This window comes from Alosa pseudoharengus, unplaced genomic scaffold, assembly GCF_046254945.1.
Source record: "Alosa pseudoharengus isolate Yale_2024_CS ecotype anadromous, Long Island Sound unplaced genomic scaffold, YU_APseudo_1.1 YU_APseudo_1.1_scf_6, whole genome shotgun sequence".
NCBI classification, from domain to species: domain Eukaryota; kingdom Metazoa; phylum Chordata; class Actinopteri; order Clupeiformes; family Clupeidae; genus Alosa; species Alosa pseudoharengus.
In genome coordinates, this window is record NW_027468848.1 from 29,673,898 (window position 1) to 29,694,508 (window position 20,611).

Genomic DNA, 20,611 nt, shown 5'->3' on the forward strand with positions numbered 1-20,611 from the left:
ATAATTGACAGTGCTAACAAATAAATAATGTTAGCAAAGATATAAGGACTGCCATTTCCAGTCAGTTAAACCATTTGTTTTCGGGTGCACTTTAACGGACTGAATAGTTTCAAGTACCATGTCTATCTAGGCACTGGTGGCGGCGTGTGAATCTGTGTGCCGTGGAAAAGCCGCAGAATGCGCCGGGCACGCCACAAGCAGGGAAATAATGGGCAAATGGGCCTTGGCAGTAGCCCAGCCAGAAGCGGTGACTTTTTAGAGGGGCCATGCAGAGGAACAGCAGCTAAAGAGGCTCAGACAACAGGGCCACAATTACAACTCAATGGCTGCTTGCCTCAGCCAGCGCTCTCCGCTGATGGGCTAAACCAGCCGAATAAACATCCAGAGACAGACGAGGGAGGGAGAGAAAGAGGTTTGGGGACAGCAGTGGGAGGAGGAACCGTGTGTGACATTTCAAACAAGGCATTCAAATAACTCTCTCTCTCTCTCTCTCTCTCTCTCCCTCTCTATCTCTCTTTTTCTATCCCTCTATATTTTCCCTAAATTTTCTCTTTTTTTGTCTGCAGACAGTGCAGAGAGTGACTGCCTGAACCCAGGACTTTGTGAGTGACGTTCAGGTACATCCCACCTCTCAGAAGAAAGGAAAAAATGGAAAGGATACTTTGGGACTATGGTGTTGGGGGGCATGATTTGATGGGAGCAGCGTGCCCACCCTCGTCTTCTGGGGAAGCCTGAGTTCACGGCCCCTCTAAGCACTTTGATTCTGCCTCGTTCCTCCAGCTTGTTATCCCAAACACCTCCTGACATGGAGCAGATAAGCTCTGCTCCTCTTTAGCCCGGGGAGTGGCCTGTCTTACACAGCGGACAGGCTGACATTTTGCAAAAGAACCCTCATAATACATGCACTCGAGTTCACACACATACACACACGCACACGCACGCACGCACACACACACACACACACACACACACACACACACACACACAGAAACACACAACCAATACACAACCAAGCAATACAGTATAGAGAGCCATTAATTCAGGCTATTACCAATGCCCACGGAAGTCTGTCAAGTAGTTAGCATTAAACTTACGGCTGGCACACACCTGACCTTTGAGCCATCCTCAGTTTCATTCAATGCCAAGATGGCAAGCCTTTCCTCATCAATTTTCTGCTGAATGATTTTCTCCTTTTTTTCATTTGGTAGCACAATGTCATTTAGTTTACCCCCAGGTGTCGGTAAATAATTCATTGGAGAACTTTTGGGGAAAAGAAGAGTTCTGGAGAGCGCAAACTTGAAACCCTATTACACCTCTGCTTGCAGCCATGTTTTATGCCATCAAGAGCGGGCAGGCTCAACTTATTAGCCAAGGCTGACCTGGCAAGACTACAAGGAGAAAATTATAGAAAGTTCCACATGCAACCATCTACCTGCAACTTCCATTCTCTGATAAACTTTGCAAATACGAGAGCAGAAATCATGAGAGAGACGGTTGCCGATGAAATGAAAGGCTCCATGCCTCAGTATATTAAACCACAGCTTTTATGAGGATCATGTCGAGTGAAGAGAAAGTGGAGCGGAAATTGCTCGGTGATCGGTCTCGTCCCAAAACACAATATGTCCCAGAAATAAAGAGGACAATATGGGACAAGAATGTGTGTTTGTTAGCTAGAGAGGCCGTTTCCAGTAAACGGGGGTGGGCTTTTCTTCTGTTGGACTTCTATCAAAATATCCTTCCGTTTCCACAGTGCAGATGGACCTCAACTCCCATTCAGCAAAACAAAAAAGAGAACACCTGATCTGCAATAGATGAATGAATAAAAAATTAGAAACATCTTGGAAGCCCAGGGAGAGAAGGGAAGGAGGTAGTCTTTGTGGTTTTCCATTGACATAGATGCATGTTTTGGAGGCGGGGGCGTTTGTGGGGGAGTAGTGTGTGTCTGTGTGTGTGTGTGTGTGTGTGTGTGTGTGTGTGTGTGTGTGTGTATGTGTGTGTGTGTGTGTGTGTTTGAAGAAACAATGCCAGAGAAAGTGGGTGGAAAGATACAGTATCTCTGGACTGTCAGAGATAGGCCGGTGAAAGCCTATACCATCTGATTCATTTCTCCATGATGTGTGCGGCTTGCCCGCCTCCCTGAGTTATCCCCTCGGCTTCTCCCCTCTGCTGAAAAAGACCTCTCTGTCTCCCGCGTGTGGGCTGTGGTTTGGACCCAACTGCGGCACAGATCGTCTCTCTCTCTAGACAAGTTTGTATTCTCCACTGCACTATGTCATTTTAATGAAGTGGTTGGGGAGGCCACCCAGACATGCCGAGGTTTCAGTCCAAACACCCTCCTCTCTCTCTCTCTCTCTCTCTCTCTCTCTCCTCATATCACTCTCTCTCAGAACAACCCTCTGGGGCCAGGTAGAGGGGTGTTTGATGGCTGTTCCCTTTCGTCATGATGTCTCCCCACCGCCATGGGAACTTGCTCTTACCCCACTATTGCACTTTCCCACTCCCCCTCCCCCCCCCTCATTCATAGCACAGAACGGAGCCATAATGTCCATCTGGTCTCGTTTTGACTGATACGGTCAATTTTGCACCAAGCGTTTTTTTCATGGTGAGTTCGATGACAACTCTCTTAAATGCACAGTATGTAATTATTTACCGGATACCATCTGGTATAGAGAAGCCTGTGAATATTGAGCAGCTCATGTCTTTTATGTTATATATTCAGGCACTTTAGATCAAACAACTCAACAATCATATTGATTGCAACTTAACCCTGAGCAGATTAGCATAAGCCAAGCGTTCAATATTACCCTCGCTCTTTCATGAACATCCAGGTCTGTAACTTAATGCGATGTACCATACGTACCACATGCAATGCTTCAGCAAATGTATTATATATAACTCTGAAAACTTCACTTGCATCAAGAGGGAAAATACATTTATGTAATACACAATAAATAATAAAAAATAGACAACATAGTCTTGCATTTGCATATCTCAACAAACAAGCCCCGCAGAGCCGAGCGATCTCCATCAACACCTACGAGAACAGACCTAAGGCGCAGTGAGTAACACCGATGTCCCATTTTAATTAGGGCTGCTTCTCTCCAATCCACCCACTCGGCCGCCTTTAAACTTCCCCTGTGGAATCGCCATGTGAAAGTCCTCGACGTAGAAGATCTTAAACTCTAGCTCTTTTTTTATATCTGCATAGGCAGATGACAATCCAATTTAGTCTTTGTTTGTGTGTGTGTTGTGTGTGTGTGTGTGTGTTTACATACTCTCTATCACTAGGCCTGCTCAGCAAACTACCCATATTCATAATTATAAAATGTATTAAATGATATGAATGCTGAAGTAAACCATAGCATTTGTCTCAGCTTTTATTACGCTTCCTTTCCTCTTTTTGTACCTGATGGGGGTGTATCCCCTCGGCTGGCGTGATGTGACAGCTCAGCTCTGCTGTCACAGGTACGAAGCCCTCCAAATGGTAAGAGGGAACTGAACGCGGGGGTGGGATGTGACAAGAGACTCAGACATTTATATAACAGCCTCAACTGCTGCATCTCCCTCTGCCCCTGTGTAAACAGAAAAGGGATGGAGGGGTGGGCATCAGGGGCCGAAGTCCAGGGACGGAAATTACAGCCCAGGCGGTCAAGATTGCAGGGTGCAGTCACTGCTGCCCATCACCATCCACTCCTGGGGCCATTATGTGGACCCACCTCTGCCAGCCTCTTAGGCCGCCTGTCCATAGGATCGGCAGCGAGAGACAGCTACTGAGGGGTAGAGCTTGTTGTGTGGAGTGGCAATAAGTAAGGCAACAATGTGAAAGCACCTAGAGGAACTGGTTCTGGTTCAATACAGTGTGAACTTTACTACTGGATATTGCAATAAACAGGATACCCACCTAGGCCCTGGATATTTGTATAATTTTTATTTTTATTATTTTATCTATGTATCTATTTACAGTGCAGGATCGATCACATTTGATATTTCCGACCACGGCAGTATCTCCCATTCATCATGCTGACTTCACTGTTTGGTATTCATGGTGCTAGCAGTCTAAGTGTGCCGCAGCAGGAAATAATGTCTGGGGAGCCTGTCTGGATCAGTATCCGGGCTGCGAGGGTAGATCTGCGGGAATAAGATGCTTTCGCTGTCCATTTCTGTGTTGCCTCGTACAATAACAGATAACTGTACTGCGCTCTTTGAACCGATCTTGAATACTGACCCCAACCGCTACTAAAACAAAAATTCCTCACGCAAGGAGGAAGCAAGTCGCGATAGCAACTGCATCGATATGCCATCAAATATAGACAAGAACTAAAAACCGCCGAGCAAGGCGCAATGAGGGCAAATCAATCAAGGACTGCCAGCAAATTTCAAAAGAAGCAAAAGGAGTGCTGATTGATCAAAGGAGAGATAAAAATCCCCCCTGAAGATGCCTGGCATCGGAAATAAGGAGCGACTTTGAGTCGGGGAAAGCGCGCTGTGTGGCCCGCCCCAGGCCGTCCTCATTTGAAACGCTGTGTTTAACCTCGTGTGTATGTGTGTTTTTCCCCACACATTCAACCCTACATCAAGGCCCCACGAGCGTGGCTGCTACCACCTTGAGGTTCATCCCTCAAGAACCGATTGACTGACCTCACTTCCCACCTCCAAATGAATATGTGTGTGTGTGTGTGTGTGTGTGTGTGTGTGTGTGTGTGTTTTCCCACTCTTTGTTTCTAGCTCAGGAAGAACGCACACACGAGATGTATCAACTGAAACTGTTGAGGCAGGCTGCACCCGGACAAAAAAAAGAAAGAAAGGGGGGAAAAAAACTATTTCAGAGTGTAAAATCGATTCTATCTTGAACTCAAACAGCAGCACCACAAGAATGCTTAAATACAAACGACCAGCACAGACTTCAAACATCCCAGAGGCTTTGGCATGGCCTGCTTCACCAAAGGGAGTCAGTAGGGGGCATGGTGGCCTTGTCCACATCAAGCCGGCTCTGTGGATTAATTGTGCCACCGTGGACAACAGCAATGGGGACCTGACTCTGTGCACTCTCTCAGTGGCAGTCCGAGCAGAAGAGAGCAAAGATGTAAGCAATGAAAGACTCTGCTTCTCATCTTCCTTTTCGTTAACACAAGGTCATAGCATACACTCGCCTGTTATCCTCATGCAGTAGATACAAGTTTTACAAGTTTTTATAACTCTTCTTGTGTTTGTGTGTGTGTGTGTGTGTGTGTGTGTGTGTGTGTGTGTGTGCATATGTGTGTCTTTGAGGACGGCCACAGATAGTCTGTCCCTGCACAGCGGCCATTTCCTGTTTTGTGATGGCAACACTTCATTAGAATAATTAGTGCTCTTCCTGCTCTGTGCCACTCCAATGTGCCACGGACACAGCAGGGGAAATGACGAGGCATCATCTAACTGATGATCACCCCACTGGCGCCTTCCTGGAATAAAGAGTCGCAGGACGATGATGACGATGATGGGACAATGGCTGTGACCCCAGGGGAAGCCGCATGGAAAACCGAGTCTCTGACAAGGACACAGACATGGTACACATCTCCCGAGAAACACTCCCGAGTAACTTCAACACACACACACACACACACACAAAACAGTGAACCAGGAACAGTGTTTACTCAGAGCCAATGGCTGTGCTGGGAAAAGCTATTCTTGTTGAACCTGAATGCAGAGCCTACTTACTTCCTGTACACTGCTGTTCGAAAGTTTGGAAACACCTTGAAACTGACACATTTTCCGGAAAAAAGAAACATATTTTACCCATCAAATAAGGTGAAAAATGTATCCTAAAATAGTCACAGAAAAAGAAATAGAGTCAAATCAAGACATTGCTAGAGCTAGACATAATTATTTCTACTTGACATAACAAAAATGTGCTTGATCACTGGAAACGTTACAGGATTACAGCTTGTCTGGTTCTTCACTTAGTATGTCTTGCATAATTTGAAGTAATTCTTTGGGTATCTGCCTTGTCGAATAAAACTGTCAGGATCAAAACACCAACATTTCCTCTACTGTGCTTGAGAGATCATGTCTCTGGCATCTTGTCACTTGTTCTGTACCTTACAACGGATATTCCCAGTGATCCAGACACCTCTTATATGTACAGCATCTGGGTTAGGATCGGATTTAGGAAAAAAGTCATTACAGAACGGCCAATCCTAAAGTCAGTGTTCTTATCTTAATTCCAGATAGGAAATGCACTGCAAATAATGAATTCTAACTAGGGGTGGCCGATATGGACAAAAAATAATATCTCAATATTTTTTGTGATTTTGACGATAACGATAATTAGTCGATATCCTTTAAAAGAAATTTGTAAAAGTCTGAGTTACTTTACAGCTCATTATTTATGAATAGCATCAATACAATAATAACAAATAACCTAACCTGTGACTTTTTAACCAAATCAACCAATGCATTGTCACTCTGACACATTTCCAATTCTGCCCCCACTTGTGTGTGTGGCAATGACATGGTCTAGCCAGCTACATTAGAGAAGATGAATAGGCCTAGGCCTAACAGTTTCCCAAGAGAAAGTCTGAAGCTGAAGTTCCCTTCAAAAACCTTTACTTAGGATTCACTGTAAAACTAAGCAGACCAACAGAGTACATCTCAGTCATTTCCTTCGAGGTTTTGTTTAAGAGAAATCATGTAGGCTAACATTCCAAGTTACAGAATAGAAACTAATGCGTTAGCTAATGGCTAATGTATATGCGAAATCCCATAGAGATGCTAACGGTTAGCATAATCGATATTAGAGCGAACTTCAGTCCATTTACAAAAGGGTTAGGCCTACATGAGAAGAATTCTTTGTTTACAACTGACTATTAAAATACTCAAAGGCTAATGTTTTCTCTCCATATAATCCCATGTAGGAAAAAACGTGACTCATCAATGCTACTTGAACAGAAGTAGTTTAGCTGCACAAAATCCCAAGTAGCCTACCTCTCCCTGCACAAAATAAACATTAGGCGTGAGTGTGACAATGTGGACCCACTAGTGATCATGTGACACTTGCTCTGCTGCTTCTCTCGCATAGCCTACACCTCCTGGATTTAGTGAATGTATGGGGTTTCAATGCGTGATTTCCAGTGTTTTTTCCCATAAGTAATTTAAATACTCGATAATGTAAATTATCCAAAAAAATAGCCAAGTGTTATTGATCTTATATTAAGATTAAAAAATCTATTTGGTATTTTTTTTTGGTATTTGGTGTTCTTAGTATGAAAAGCGCCCTCTCAAAAGATCATTTTGACTTAATTTAAGAAGTCAAACTTCTTATTTTAAGGAGTCTTATCAAGACAAATTTGCCCAACACACTGGCAGACAAATTTGCTTGTTTTCAAGATGAGATGTCTTAAAATAAGTCAATTTTTTAAATTAAGTCAAATGATTTCACAAGAAAGTGCTAGGTAAGTCTCTTTATACTGAAAACAATACCAACTAGCTGAGACTTTTGTTTTCGCAAAAGGTGACATTCAGAGCAAAGTAGCCGATATAGGTAAACTTTCCCAACCTGCAGTGTCGCGTAACTTAACAGAGGTGGCAAAAGCCATTGGTGGATTAGCGCGACGTTACATCAAGTTTCCAACCATAGATATATACACTAGATGTCGCCTTCTGCTTCTCAGCATGCGTCAACACCGCCGCCATCTTGGAACAGGGATCTGAAGCGCTAAACTAGTTCTCCTGTATTGTCAGCGTTACCTATTTAGCGACGTTTGGCCATCCCCAGCGATAGAAAACCTTTTTAGCGATAAGCGACAAATTTGGGAACTTCTCACAATGATGGCAGATCGGCTTCTTTGTTGTTGAAACGTAAGAAAATCACCTTTCTCATGGCTTTGTCATTTATGAATTCAGCTACATCTCGTTTGCCCATGGCACTGACCCATGATTATAAAAGTAACGACTGGCGTAGCCTATGTAGTAGCAGAGGTAAATGTTCTACAGATCTATAGCAACTTCTGGTGAGATTACAACTTACATGAGTAAACGAGACGAGGGGTATGTGGCCTCAACCAGAGCCTGTCTACGAAGAGCCTGTTTACTTTCATTGTACCGAACCTGGTTGCAGTTTACTCATTGTTCCTCTAGGGGCCGCCGCTAGCTAGTGCAGAATGAATGGGAGTCTATGGGGCTAGACGGGTAAAATGTATCTTTATTATCGTTTTAAGCTTAGTTTTCTCTAGACTCAACCATAAATACATGCCTGTCAGTTGGAACAACCCAAAAAAATAGATAATTGCTTGAGATTTTGACGATTTATGGTGATTTTATTTTCGCTAGATCTTTGCCCAGATTGACGCTAATGCATTAGAGGAGTGGATCACTGAAGCAAGATGGCGTCTCGATTGACGCATTCGTTCCAATGAACAGCAGTAGTCAAGGCGACATCTGGTGTATATATCTATGGTTTCCAACGGGTAATGAACTCCACATTGTGAAGTGACGTGATCCAACAACAAGTTTCATCTGTTGCTAGGTAACAGACATAAAAGCTGAACGTCGATGCTAGATCGCCTAGTTAGGATATCTTAACCTGAGATAAGATAGGATTCCTAAATTAAGATAGGATATGTTTCTGTTGTCACTCCCCGATGTGAGTCGCTACCTGATGTGAGTCACGCATGCTCAGATTGATAGGTTTTACGGCATAACGCCAAGGAAATCCATAAAATAGTTCACTTTTCTGTTTCAAAAACGTTTTAGCTATTTGTTTGATTGCTAACGTTAGCAAACGCCATTCATGTGACAGCCTTTGTTGTGCTTGATTGCTTACTTACTTGCCAGCAGTGAACAAACGTTGTTATGTAGGTCAATTTTTATTGATATTAATTACAGAAGTCTCTCGCTAGCCGGCTACTTCAGCCTCTAATCTAGAACTGACATTAGAGATCATGCCGTGAAAATGTGATGCCTTACGCTAATTAATACATTACTGCTGTGTAGGCTAATGTCATTATTCTGTGGCTAACAGCACAGGTAGTCGCAAAGTAGCAAAGTGACGCATGCGCGACTCACATCCGGTAGCGACTCACATCGGGGAGTGACACTGTAATACCAAATTGAGAAAAATCCTATCTTACACTTCTCCTATCTTAACTTAGGACTTAAGATAGGAAGTTTCTGTAATACGGCCCCATGGTCTGTCACTTTTCTCTTGTGGTGCACACATATACCAATAGGCTACAAGATATATTCAGTTTCTTACTAATTTCTTGCAAGAAATACTGTTTATTTTGTAGGGAAATAGCAGGCTAATGAGTTTCTGAAAGAAAAAAAGTTCTTTCTTTGTGGCCATTTGTAGACAATAATTAATTTCAAAAGTTCTGATGATCAGATCCTCAATTAGTCCAAAGAAGGCCAGTTTTGCTGCTTCGCTAAAAAACATAACAGTCTTTAGCCACAAAAACAAAATTGCAAAATTATTCTAATAATCAATTATCCTCTTAATCATGATAATTTCAGATTAGCTCAGTGTCATTGAAACAAAAGAATTATGGTGGCAGCTAATGGGTTTTTTACGCCTGTGCAAAATCAGCTATTTCCGTCTGAAATGGTTCATTATGACATCAACAATGCATACATTTCTGATCAATTTTATGGTGTTTGAGTAGAACAGGAAATGTCTCAGTGTTTCTAGACTTTTGCACAGCAGTGTATATTAACATCCACAGCCATAAGCATATTTATCACACTAACTTTGCACCGGGTGGTGCTGGTATTGGGAGTCTAAAAATGTGTGGGGAAAAAAACAAAATCAATAGTATAGAGTCTTTATAGAGTCCTATAAGGATATTTTTTTCTTTTTCACACACATCATTACAATGTGGCTGAGTGAAAAGGAGTTTGCTTTTAGCTCGGACAAAACTTCAAGTAACAGCTTGGACACAACTCACCAACTAAGTGCTAAAAGGCCCCTGTCAAGTGGAAACGTCCCCTGTAGCAGGAAAGGTGTAAGTGACACCAAGTTACAGCAGACCTCTGGCAAAACAAACAGACAACAATTGAAATGAGAGCGAAATCAAGGGTGCCTCAGGGCAGCCACAGACTTCACCTCAAAGACCCCACTTTCTTTCTTTCTTTCTTTCTTTCTTTCTTTCTTTTTCTCCAATCTAGTGAGGGAAAAAGAAAACAATGGCACCAACAAACAAGCAGCACACCGAGGAGAGGCCTGATGCTGGACACTGTAGTGGACCATCGCAGCGTGAATCGTGTCCATCCAGCTACGCCCTACATCATTATAGCCGACTTAACCATGAGTCACGTAATCCCTATGGAAAGTGCACCGATGCCTCCAGTTTCCGCTGAGGCTTAGGGCCTCTGCCAGCTCCTGTGATCCCTACAGCAAGACGGGCAGCAGAATGTCGGGCGGACGTCCCCGCTTACAGTAGACCTGTCCATGAAACTGGGCCGTGGCAACGAGCGGCGGCTGCCCGCTTTGAGAGCTTTGCGTGTTCCCTCACTTCTACCAGGCGCCTCGTTTAAATGGCGCGTTGAGCTGGGGGCTGCCTTCACTTAAGATAATACCCACATGTGTGAAATTGGATTTGAGTTTGACGGCGCGAGGGGAACAGTTGGTTATCAGAGCAGGGTAGGCTTAGATTAACACCACATACACCTGTACCTGTAGTTTGTTTTTTTCTTTATTTTTTTAAGGTCTCAAATAAATCCGGTGCCAAGAAAACAGGCTGCACACCGTAATTTCCTGCCTATTGACCATATTTACACTTTTATTTTGCAAACTTTACTCAGTTATGAGGTTAACACACACAGGAAGGCTATTGGGAATGCCTTTCCTTTCTTCATTCTTCTTTCTGATTAAAGCACTAATAATTCTGTTCTATTTTGTTCACAATCTACTTCCGCTTCATTAAGATAACATAATAGAATGTTAAAACAGAAGCCTTGTGGGAACAACTATGATGCTGATGGATACATGTTCATACATGTACATAAAATACTCTCTTGTCTTGACTCTCTTGCGATATACAGTACATGATGCGGCTAATATGTGGAAAATTACTGTATGCAGACATGGAAGGAGGTAAATCCTTTCGGAGGTAGAATTCTCTTCTCTACACAAAACCATCCCTAGAGTGTTCTTGTCTGAGTAGTGCAACCTGACAAAAAGAAACAAGGACAAGGAAGTTGGGTGACCTCATATTTCATCCTAAGGACACTGTCATAACCTCAGTGACTAGACCCAGTGATCTGAGATTATGTGGGAGGTGCAATCCTCAAGTAATCTGGAAGGTGAAGAGTGGCCTGTGCAGCCCCATGTTTACATGTCTCCAGTACAGTGCTGCATATGTGTGAGTGTGTGTGTGTTGGGGCGAGGGGAGCTTTGCTTGCTTGTAAAATCTACTGCACACCATCGGAGTTGTTTCACTGTATGCCACTGCTATACTGTGTGCCATAATGACAATACTTGGATATATGCTAGGGATATAGATTGTGTGTGTGTGTGTGTTAGTTTATTTGTTTGTGTATTTGTGTGTGTGTGTGTGTGTGTGTGTGTGTGTGTGTATTTGTGTGTGTGTGTGTGTGTGTGTCTTTGTTGGTGTGTCGGTGTGTTTGTAATGGCATACAGGACATGAGCAATCTGGGCAATTGCCCAGGGAGCCAAACCACTAGGGGTGCTGCAGTGGCGAGCTATAGGCTACACCATTGAAAACACATTGATTGTCAAATAATGCCACAGACTGTTTAAATGTGTGAGCAAGTAATTCATTTTCAGTGATATATTTTAAATAACAGTGATGAATGAGGCGCTCAAAGCCTAGTGCTAAAACGTGCACAGGTTGAAAAGTTTGGAAAGCTGTTCCAAAACCATTTCTCCTGCATTTGATGAGGGTGCTGATCTTCAGCCTGAATCGGTTGCTAGCAGTGGAATGTAGCAGAGTTGGCGACAAGGTAAAATCTGCATCTCACCATGTCACCGAATTAGTGGGAGCCCTGAGCTAGTTTCCCTGCAATAAGTCCTATCATGTTGTGATATGAGAAAGCGACACCCGAACTGTAATGTCACGTTTAAATGCAAACCTATCATATACAATAGTGTTTATGTATAATAGACTGTAATAATAATATGTTTATGTTACGTGAAAGCCTGCTTATAGGCTAGCGTTTTCTTCCCGTGAGGCCCGTTCGCAATTGTCCTGTAACATTTTATTATTTTTCAGCAACTAGCAACTGGAAAGTATCAACGTTGAGCTCCCTCACACATTGAGCCCATGCAGCCCCGATCTGCACGCTGCAGCACACAGTCGAGAGAGGCACACAGTCTATGAACATGGGGGCGACATATTCCTATTATGCCCAGGGCGCAGAATTGCCTTCCGCCGGCCCTGATGGCATACTTTATATGAATATAGACTCTGCATGAGAGACAGCATGGGTGTGTGTGTGTGCGTGTGCGTGCGTGTATGTGTGTGTGTGTGTGAGAGAGAGAGAGAAAGAGAGAGAGAGGGAGGGAGAGAGAAACAAAAAGGGAAAGAGAGAGGGAGAGAAAGAATTGAAGACAAGCTGTGCTCCCACTGTCATTAAGGAGCAGTTGAAACTGAGCTATATTTTCTACTGTATGCCAAAGATACAGAGCAACTCCAACCAGAATAATCCTGGAAAAAATATGAAGCCTATTCTGTGTGTTCATGTCCTGCAATAATAAAGAAAATCTACTACATGGGCAAGGATATTCTGTGTATGTATCTGCCTGTCAGTCTGCCAGAGTCCCCCTTTCCACTTTTATTAAATCAGTTTCAAGACTATGTTCATTTATTGTTTTTTTTGTTTTTTTTATTTGGTTTGGCTTCTTCATTTGACCTTTTCACCTATGTTTTAGCTGACTCTTGCAGAAAAACGTTGATTGTGAAAACTGAGTTTAAGACTGTGGAGATGGGAAAATAGGCCTGGCTGGCAGCATTAAATGCGTCAATCGCGATGAGATTCAGAATCGAACAGAATCCTGCTGAAGGCATGTGGACAACAAATAGCAACACAGTTCTGAATGGCTGGTGGCAGAAAAAAAGGTGTCACTTCTCCCGTTAACCATATTGTTTTGTGTAGTTTGAGACATGTAGATTGTTGTCCCACATTCAAGGGCCTATATCGCTCGCTACAGTTGGATTGTAAACGTTTTAGCAAAAAAACTGTGTAAAGTTTCGGAGTAAAGCCGAATACGACACCAACAAGACTGTACAAAGGAATTGGTTTACAACTCTGAAAGAATTGCTTTAAGGGACTCCCCAAACACCCAGGCTAAATATAGTTGTCAATTAAATAAATTTGGATGCTGTAGTGCTTTACTCAGTATTAGTCATTATTCAAATAGTCAAATGTGTGTGTATGTATGTGTGTGTGTGTGTGTGTGTGTGTGTGTGTGTGTGTGTGTGTGTGTGTGTGTGTGTGTATGTGAGAGAGAGAGAGTGAGAAAAAAAAATTTGAAAATAAATCCCGATCTACAAATAAACACTCTGATTTTCCCAGATATCTTAACCTCCACATTCTACAGTAATGGCACAGCTACAAGCCCCATCCAGGGCAAGGAAGCTGCGCTGTCCCCAATGCCCCAGGAACATCATTCATAGCAGTGTCTTTCACTTTGCTGGATCTGTTCGCCCTTAACCTTGCTTTGAATGTGGAAGAACGCAAAGCCAGTTATGAACAAGTTGCAATATCACTACCAACCTAGAAATCCACTTCCATCATGTGTTCTGATTAGACAACATAGTCGCAATTACAGGGAAAAGAGACTCACAAGCACATATAACTGCATTGGTCAGCAGTGCATATCAATCATTTTCATAAACCTCACTAATACAAAATGTATGCCTGTAACCTTGGGGCTATTTGCCATCACATGATAAATCAAAGCTCATAAAATGTGCAAGATTTTCCTCTTGTAAATAGGATCATAGGCCTAAAACACCCTGTGGTGTAAGTCTGGTCTTACAGCCATGAATGTAGAACTGAAGCATTCCATTCACAGAGCATAAGGATAGTTTTTAAAGGTGCCCAGCACTAACATGTCTGGTGTAGCCAGTTCCATTGATATCAGTCGACGCTAATTGTTGCCGCACATGCTCCGCAAGTGGAACCCTGTGGTTGCACACCCAGTGTTGTCCCGCTGTTAAAGTAGCAGTGATGCTGGTTCTCTGGGTGTATTCCCATATGGGAGAAGGTATGGAAAATTCATATATGGTCATTTTTTTCCAAATATGCAATAGCAGTGCTCACACACAATCATGGCACTTCTCATATGTAGAGACAAATAAATACTCCTCACCGAAGTGTGTTCGCTCACAGAGTTAATTTTTTTGTTACACTTTACTTGACAGTATCAACATAAGAGTGACATGACAACAAATCATAAATGTTTATGACATAACACTTCTGTTATTAAGTGACATTCGTTTTTTGTCATAACAAGTTAGGGTTAGGATTAGGGTTAGGTTTAGGATTAGGGTTAGGAAATTAGAATTAACATTTATTTTGGTTGATAGTTGTTTAAACTAGGGGTGTAAAGATTAACCGATACGTATCGGTATCCGTTTTTAACGTGTAAGATACGGCTACATCGATATGTGAAGCCCCGTATCGGAAAAAAACTGAAATGAACCGGTCGTTATATCGATTTACTTGTTATGAATCGGTGCACAACCTTTTCTGCTCGCTCAGACTCATTTACGTTCCAAGCAGCGCGTTCATCCCACTTCCGGTTTTGAAACTATACGTGGCACGGAATTGTGGGTAATGCAGTTCGTTTTTGGTTACATTCATTGCTCAAAGTTGTCAAATGACCTCATTACCCATACATCTATTGCAACTTAACCATGTGACAACTTGCACTCGGTCGGCTTTTGTTTTTCGAAATCCAGCACGAAATTAAGCACTTATAGCATTCCTAAACAGCAACGATAGTCTGTAGAGTAGCCTTACCTTTGATGAAGGGATTTCCTTAATGTTAAATAATAATTTGGCCCTTGCTGCTAAAACGATGCATAAATTATTAGCCAATGATTTTGTTCATATTCACTTGTGGCATTTTAGGTTTCTGCATAGGTCTACTGTTGGAACAAAATAAGCCCAGAGAGTTCATTGATTTGTAGGCCTATTTTATTCTTGTAGGGTAGGCTAGGCCTATATGAGAAAACGCCAAGAGTGTCTTAAGCACTGTTTTATTTTATTTCGGTATTGTCCTACCTCAACAAGGCTACAGCTCCATGAAAACAATCAGATATAACTCTATAAAATCTGTAAAGTCTATAAAAATGTATTTTAATGTTGTATTTGGCTGCTGTGCTTGACTGAAATGTAGACTATTCTTTTTTCATTTCAATACAGTATATGAAACAAACCTCAGTTTAGATAATCATATTCACACATTTTGTTGCCTAATTGACAACCATGACCATGATAATTGATAATATAAAATGAATGGGCACCTTGAGCAAATTATAAAAAATCTTTCAGAATGCTTTCCATTCTTGAACTGCATCGAATTGCATCGAATCGTACTGAATCGTTTTTTATAAACATGTATCTTTTCTTGTTTTTCACACCCCTAGTTTAAACTATTATGCACTGGCCAGTTGTTCTCGCCCCACTATTCCCATCTAAAAGTCAAATAAAATCAAAGTTAAAAAAGAGGTGATATAAAAAAGACAGAGTGGTTTAAAACTTTAGTTTAATTTTTCATTAAAACCTTTTGGATGTAGTGTTTGAAGTTTTAAAATCCACAACCTCTCTGCTCTTTTCCTCTGTAAAATGGTCCAGCTTGGGTTCCCTTCAAGGCCAAAGACCCTCAAATGTGCGATGAAAGTTAAGGTTAATGGACTGTGGTGCTGTAGTGAGTTGTTAATCCTAGTTTTAGGAGCCCTAGGTTCAGGACTAGGGTTAGAGTTAGGGTTAGGGTTAGGGCTAGAGGTTAGAGGTTAGGATTAGGGTTAGGGTTCATGTGTCGTGACAGTGTCATGTGTTCATGACAGTGTCATGTCACTCTTATGTCAATACTGTCAAGTAAAGTGTTACCTTTTTTCCGCTAACGGTTGGGTTATTTTGCCCTTTGACACTAGCCTGGCTAACGTCAGACCTCATCTCATTGAGATGGGGTCTGGGAACTAGACATTTATTTTCTTGTATTTGAAACGTGATTTACGAATGCCCAAAGTCGTTTATTGGGCGCTACGAATGTCTATCAAATGTGTCTGTACGTAGCTCATAACGGCTTCAGTGTGTCGTCATCGTCATGCTGCCCTTCTGTGATTTGTTCCTTGGTTGAGGTGAAAACGAAGTCCATAGAATCCAGGCTGCTTAGCAGCGTGAATTGATTGCGTAAGGCGCGTAAGGCAGCATGGGAAAACCCAGGCTACTTTGACACATTCTTTAAAAATAAAATTCACACCTAGAGATGATGCCAGTGTGTTGCTATTATTTTATTTATTTATTATTCTTTCTCCTGACTGCAGGGCTATTGACTGACAAAACACTTTTGATTTTCTTCCTTTTGGCCGCATCAATAAAGTTCACCCCTCTCTTCACTTCATATCCATTGGCAGAATGCTCTGTAAATATCCAACAAAGCAAGATGTCTCTATCATTCTGAAGCATGGTACCAAGTGCACAGCCAGCTACAATCTGTTAGCCACAAACAACGTTAGCCAATCTCAACGTGGATGACACATGGAAGGACTACCATACAAATGCCCAAATCCACCATAACATTCCATCACACGAGGAAAACATCACTGTTATTACTATCTTTCTCCAAAACATTATTGATTTAGCCAGACATTGATTTTTACTTGTTAAACACTAGGGTACTACCAGGCAACATGGAACATATCCTATCCTAGTCACCCTGTAAAGTGTACTGTTTCCCTGAAGCAGTGGCCTGGTAGTCATGCTGTGATTATCGCTGGAACGTCATGAGGAAGAGTAAGGACAGGGGTGTGGAAGGGCACCGTAAGTCCTGTCATGAAAAAAGTGATTCAGCCTTTGGTAAAAAAATCTTATCTCACACACACACACACACACACACACACACTCTCTCTCTCTCTCTCTCTCTCTCTCTCTATATATATATATATATATATATATACTATATATATAATGTATATATATATATATATATATATATATGTATCTGTTTCTCCCTCACACACACACTCTTTTCTAATGCGGCAACAGGTGGAGTACATACACCCAGCTCTTGACACACATATTTTCGATCGCCGACGCCACAAAGGAAAGCAATTTCAGCACTTTCGACAATTTGCTCCTGACAAAAGATGCGTTATTACTGCACAGCAGCATCTCCACTGGTAAAACACGGACGCAGCAAAGACAGCATCGCACGGCTAACTGCAGGACTGACTTACAAAGGAAACAAATCACCTGACAGTGGACATGATTGAAGTGCCAGACAAACGCTACATACTCCATGGACAGAGCACACATGCCACTTCATGGTAATTGGCCTATTTTTTTATCTAAAGCCAAGTCTCTCGTTTTTTTTATCTTCGTCCTGGCACTTCACTGCAATCCTTTTTTTGCTTTTGTTTGTGACCAGCACATCAGTCCAGACCACGCCAAGACGGAAAACTTTTGCACTTGTTATCTATCAGAGGGGCTGAGCTGGAGGGGGACCACTCAAGACATCTGGCTTCATGCTGCTCCAAGGGCCTATTAAACGGCTGCAGAATCCGTCATTACGCCATGTCATCTGTAAATAGCCACCCTCATCACCAATGGGAGGCAATGGCAGCATGAATTGGCTATGGTAGGATATATTATCACTAAATGTATGGGGAAACACTATATTCACCATGAGTTAAACCTTGCTTTTTGCCTGTTCCTTTTTGCCTGTTATGGATGTTTTTCCCATGTTTCTATTGTGTCCTTGCTGTTGGTTGTAGCCTTGGTTAATAATAATGTGACAAGTCTGAGAAGAACAATTAGAGACATAAGGCAACACACTGGAAATGGAAATAATTTAGCAGTGCATCCATGAGAAAAATACTGATCTTGCCCCATTAAATAATCAGGGTGGAAAGGATTAGCCATTATGCTTGAGCATGAATATAACACAATTTCCAAAATAACACTAAAAATGGGTCTTTGTTAATGAAAAGGGCATTAACAAGAAACTAAGTGGTATACCTGAACTGGCCCTGAGCTCTGAGTGATTTTACTGTAAGAGAGGACTCAGAGATCTGTACACACACACACACACACACACACACACACACACACACACAGATAGAAGAAGTCACCTAAGATGTTGAATGCTCAACTTACTGTGCTGACAGTGGATTCCATTGAAGCCATGAGGACACTTGCAGATGTATCCTATAAAGGTGTCTCCTCGGTAGGTCTCGCTAACTTCACAGATCCCTCCGTTGTGGCATGGGTTTGGGTGGCACGGTCCTGAGGACAGATAGCACACACGTTAGGATTTGTACACACTTTGTAAATAATCTTTTTAATTATTGTTCCACACATTATTAATATATTGGGCCCATGTTAAAACAGAGCCTCAAGCTCAAGGCAATTTATATTATCATCAACATATGTATGTTACATTCGTAATACATTTTATTTATACACATATTTTTTGATACTTTTTTTCCTTTCATTTTCAGCTACCTAAATTTAACATGGACGATTGTAGTGAATGGTCTTACTGCCATTTATTCCTTGTCCTAAAGAAAATTACATTTTTTAACATTGCTAACATGTCTGATGGCTACTATGTTTTACAAGACACATCTTGAGCAGAATAGGAAATCAATGTCATGCCTGAGGATTTCTGCTTTGATGAATGAACTGCTGGAGTCCATATTTAAACATAAAACATACTTTAAACATACTGTAGCATGTATCTGAAAATAAATGTTCTATAAGAAAAATGTGTGGTCTTATGGCTCATTTTGCCATAAAATCCCTCGGTTGAAATGTAGCAGAGTCATCCAAAATTGATATAATTCAGTGTCTGGACTCTAGAAATATGAAACACTTTCAGAGCAGTCACTGAACTGTGAATTGAAGCCTTTTAAAGCTTACTAGCATCAGTGTTGTGAGAAACTGCACAATAGATAAAATTACACTTCCAAGAACACAGCATGATTTGTGGGTAAGGGTGAAATCCTAGCTCACCGTTACACAAATGCATACACACACACATAGACACACAGACATTTCACTTCCAAGAGTAATGCATAGTCCTTTGGGAAGAAAACAACTCTACCTCCCTAATGCACACACACACACACACACACACACTCCCATTGCTTCCTACCTCCCTAATGCAGACACACACGCACACACACACGCACACGCACACACACACACAGTACATTTCCAAGAATACCCCTGAATCTTTTGTGTAGTGAGCAATTCTAACTCCCTATTGCACACACACACGCTGAATGCACCACCATGTAAAAAAGTGGTCCACATAGACAGCGACCAAGGGTATCAAAGTCAAAGCGTTTTGACACTTCACTCAATCAGTCGGAGAGAGAGCAGAGCTAATTATTAGAACAGAGGATGTCTAATGGCTTCTGGCAGAACTCCATTACAAAAAGCCCTGCACCCTGACGGAGGCAGTGACAGCCGTCAGGGCCCTTCGACGTGACCATCTATACGCCAACAAAGGCGAGCTGACAGCGGCCCGCTAATGAAGAATGCATCCTTTCACACCGCCTGATGACGGCTGGCAAAAGACTTCTAGAAGACACCACATCTGTGTGTGTGTGTGTGTGTGTGTGTGTGTGTGTGTGTGTGTGTGTGTGTTTTTGTGTGTGTGTGTGTGCACGCTCCCCATATTTGCATGGTGTCCTCCGAGACGTCCCCTCGCTTTGTGGTCGAATGAATCGCTGCTTTTGTTCCCTGCTATGTCCGCTTTTTTGTTTGGCGGTGAAAGGCAGGGTGGCGGTGGTCGCGGTGGTGGCTGATTGGTGGCAGTGGTGCTCTGGGAAGGTGGGGTGTGTGTAGGGAGAAGATGAGGGGTAGACAGCCATGCGCCCGTCCACTGTTTAGCTGCTGCCCGGCGGCCGCGACCACGGCCTGGCTTTGATTGATGTCAGACCTGTTCCGGACGGGTGCAAGCGAGCGAGCCATGCATCGCGATTTCCTTCGACAAATCACAAAGGTAGCCCATCAATCAACCGAGGCACCACAAATGCAACATGACAACAAATAAAAAAAAAAAACACACATATAAATAAATAACAGCTCTCTGGTTAAACACAGGGAGCAAAGTGTCCTCTGGTCCTCCAGATCAATCACCACCCACCACCACCTGCCTCACGTACAAAAATAATATCCCCATTAGTCGCCTTGTACTGCCGCTGATGTCATGCACCCGGCTGACGAACAGGAAGATGATGGAGCGTCTTCGATAGAGGTTGTTTGCAATGTTCCAACAGAGTCCAAAGACTACTATTACATCGGAACAAATGTCACTCTACACTGTGGTAGAGGAGAGTAAGGTATCAATTAGCTCGATTACTGTCATTGTGACATGGGGAGAAATGGGGTGGGTTCTCCTTTTATGGTCGTGTCCATTTCACACGTGCAAGGTGAG

The 20,611-nt window shown here is 42.4% G+C and overlaps 1 protein-coding gene across 2 annotated transcripts in view; it reads right to left on the bottom strand.

Moving 5' to 3' along the window:
• edil3a (EGF-like repeats and discoidin I-like domains 3a) overlaps positions 1-20,611 on the bottom strand; it is a 140,184-nt gene that overhangs the window by 74,365 nt on the left and 45,208 nt on the right. For both annotated transcript variants that reach the window (XM_076270749.1, XM_076270747.1), the window contains exon 4: positions 18,322-18,450. In XM_076270749.1, coding sequence (XP_076126864.1) covers positions 18,322-18,450 — 129 coding nt within the window. The remainder of the gene's footprint in view (positions 1-18,321; positions 18,451-20,611) is intronic.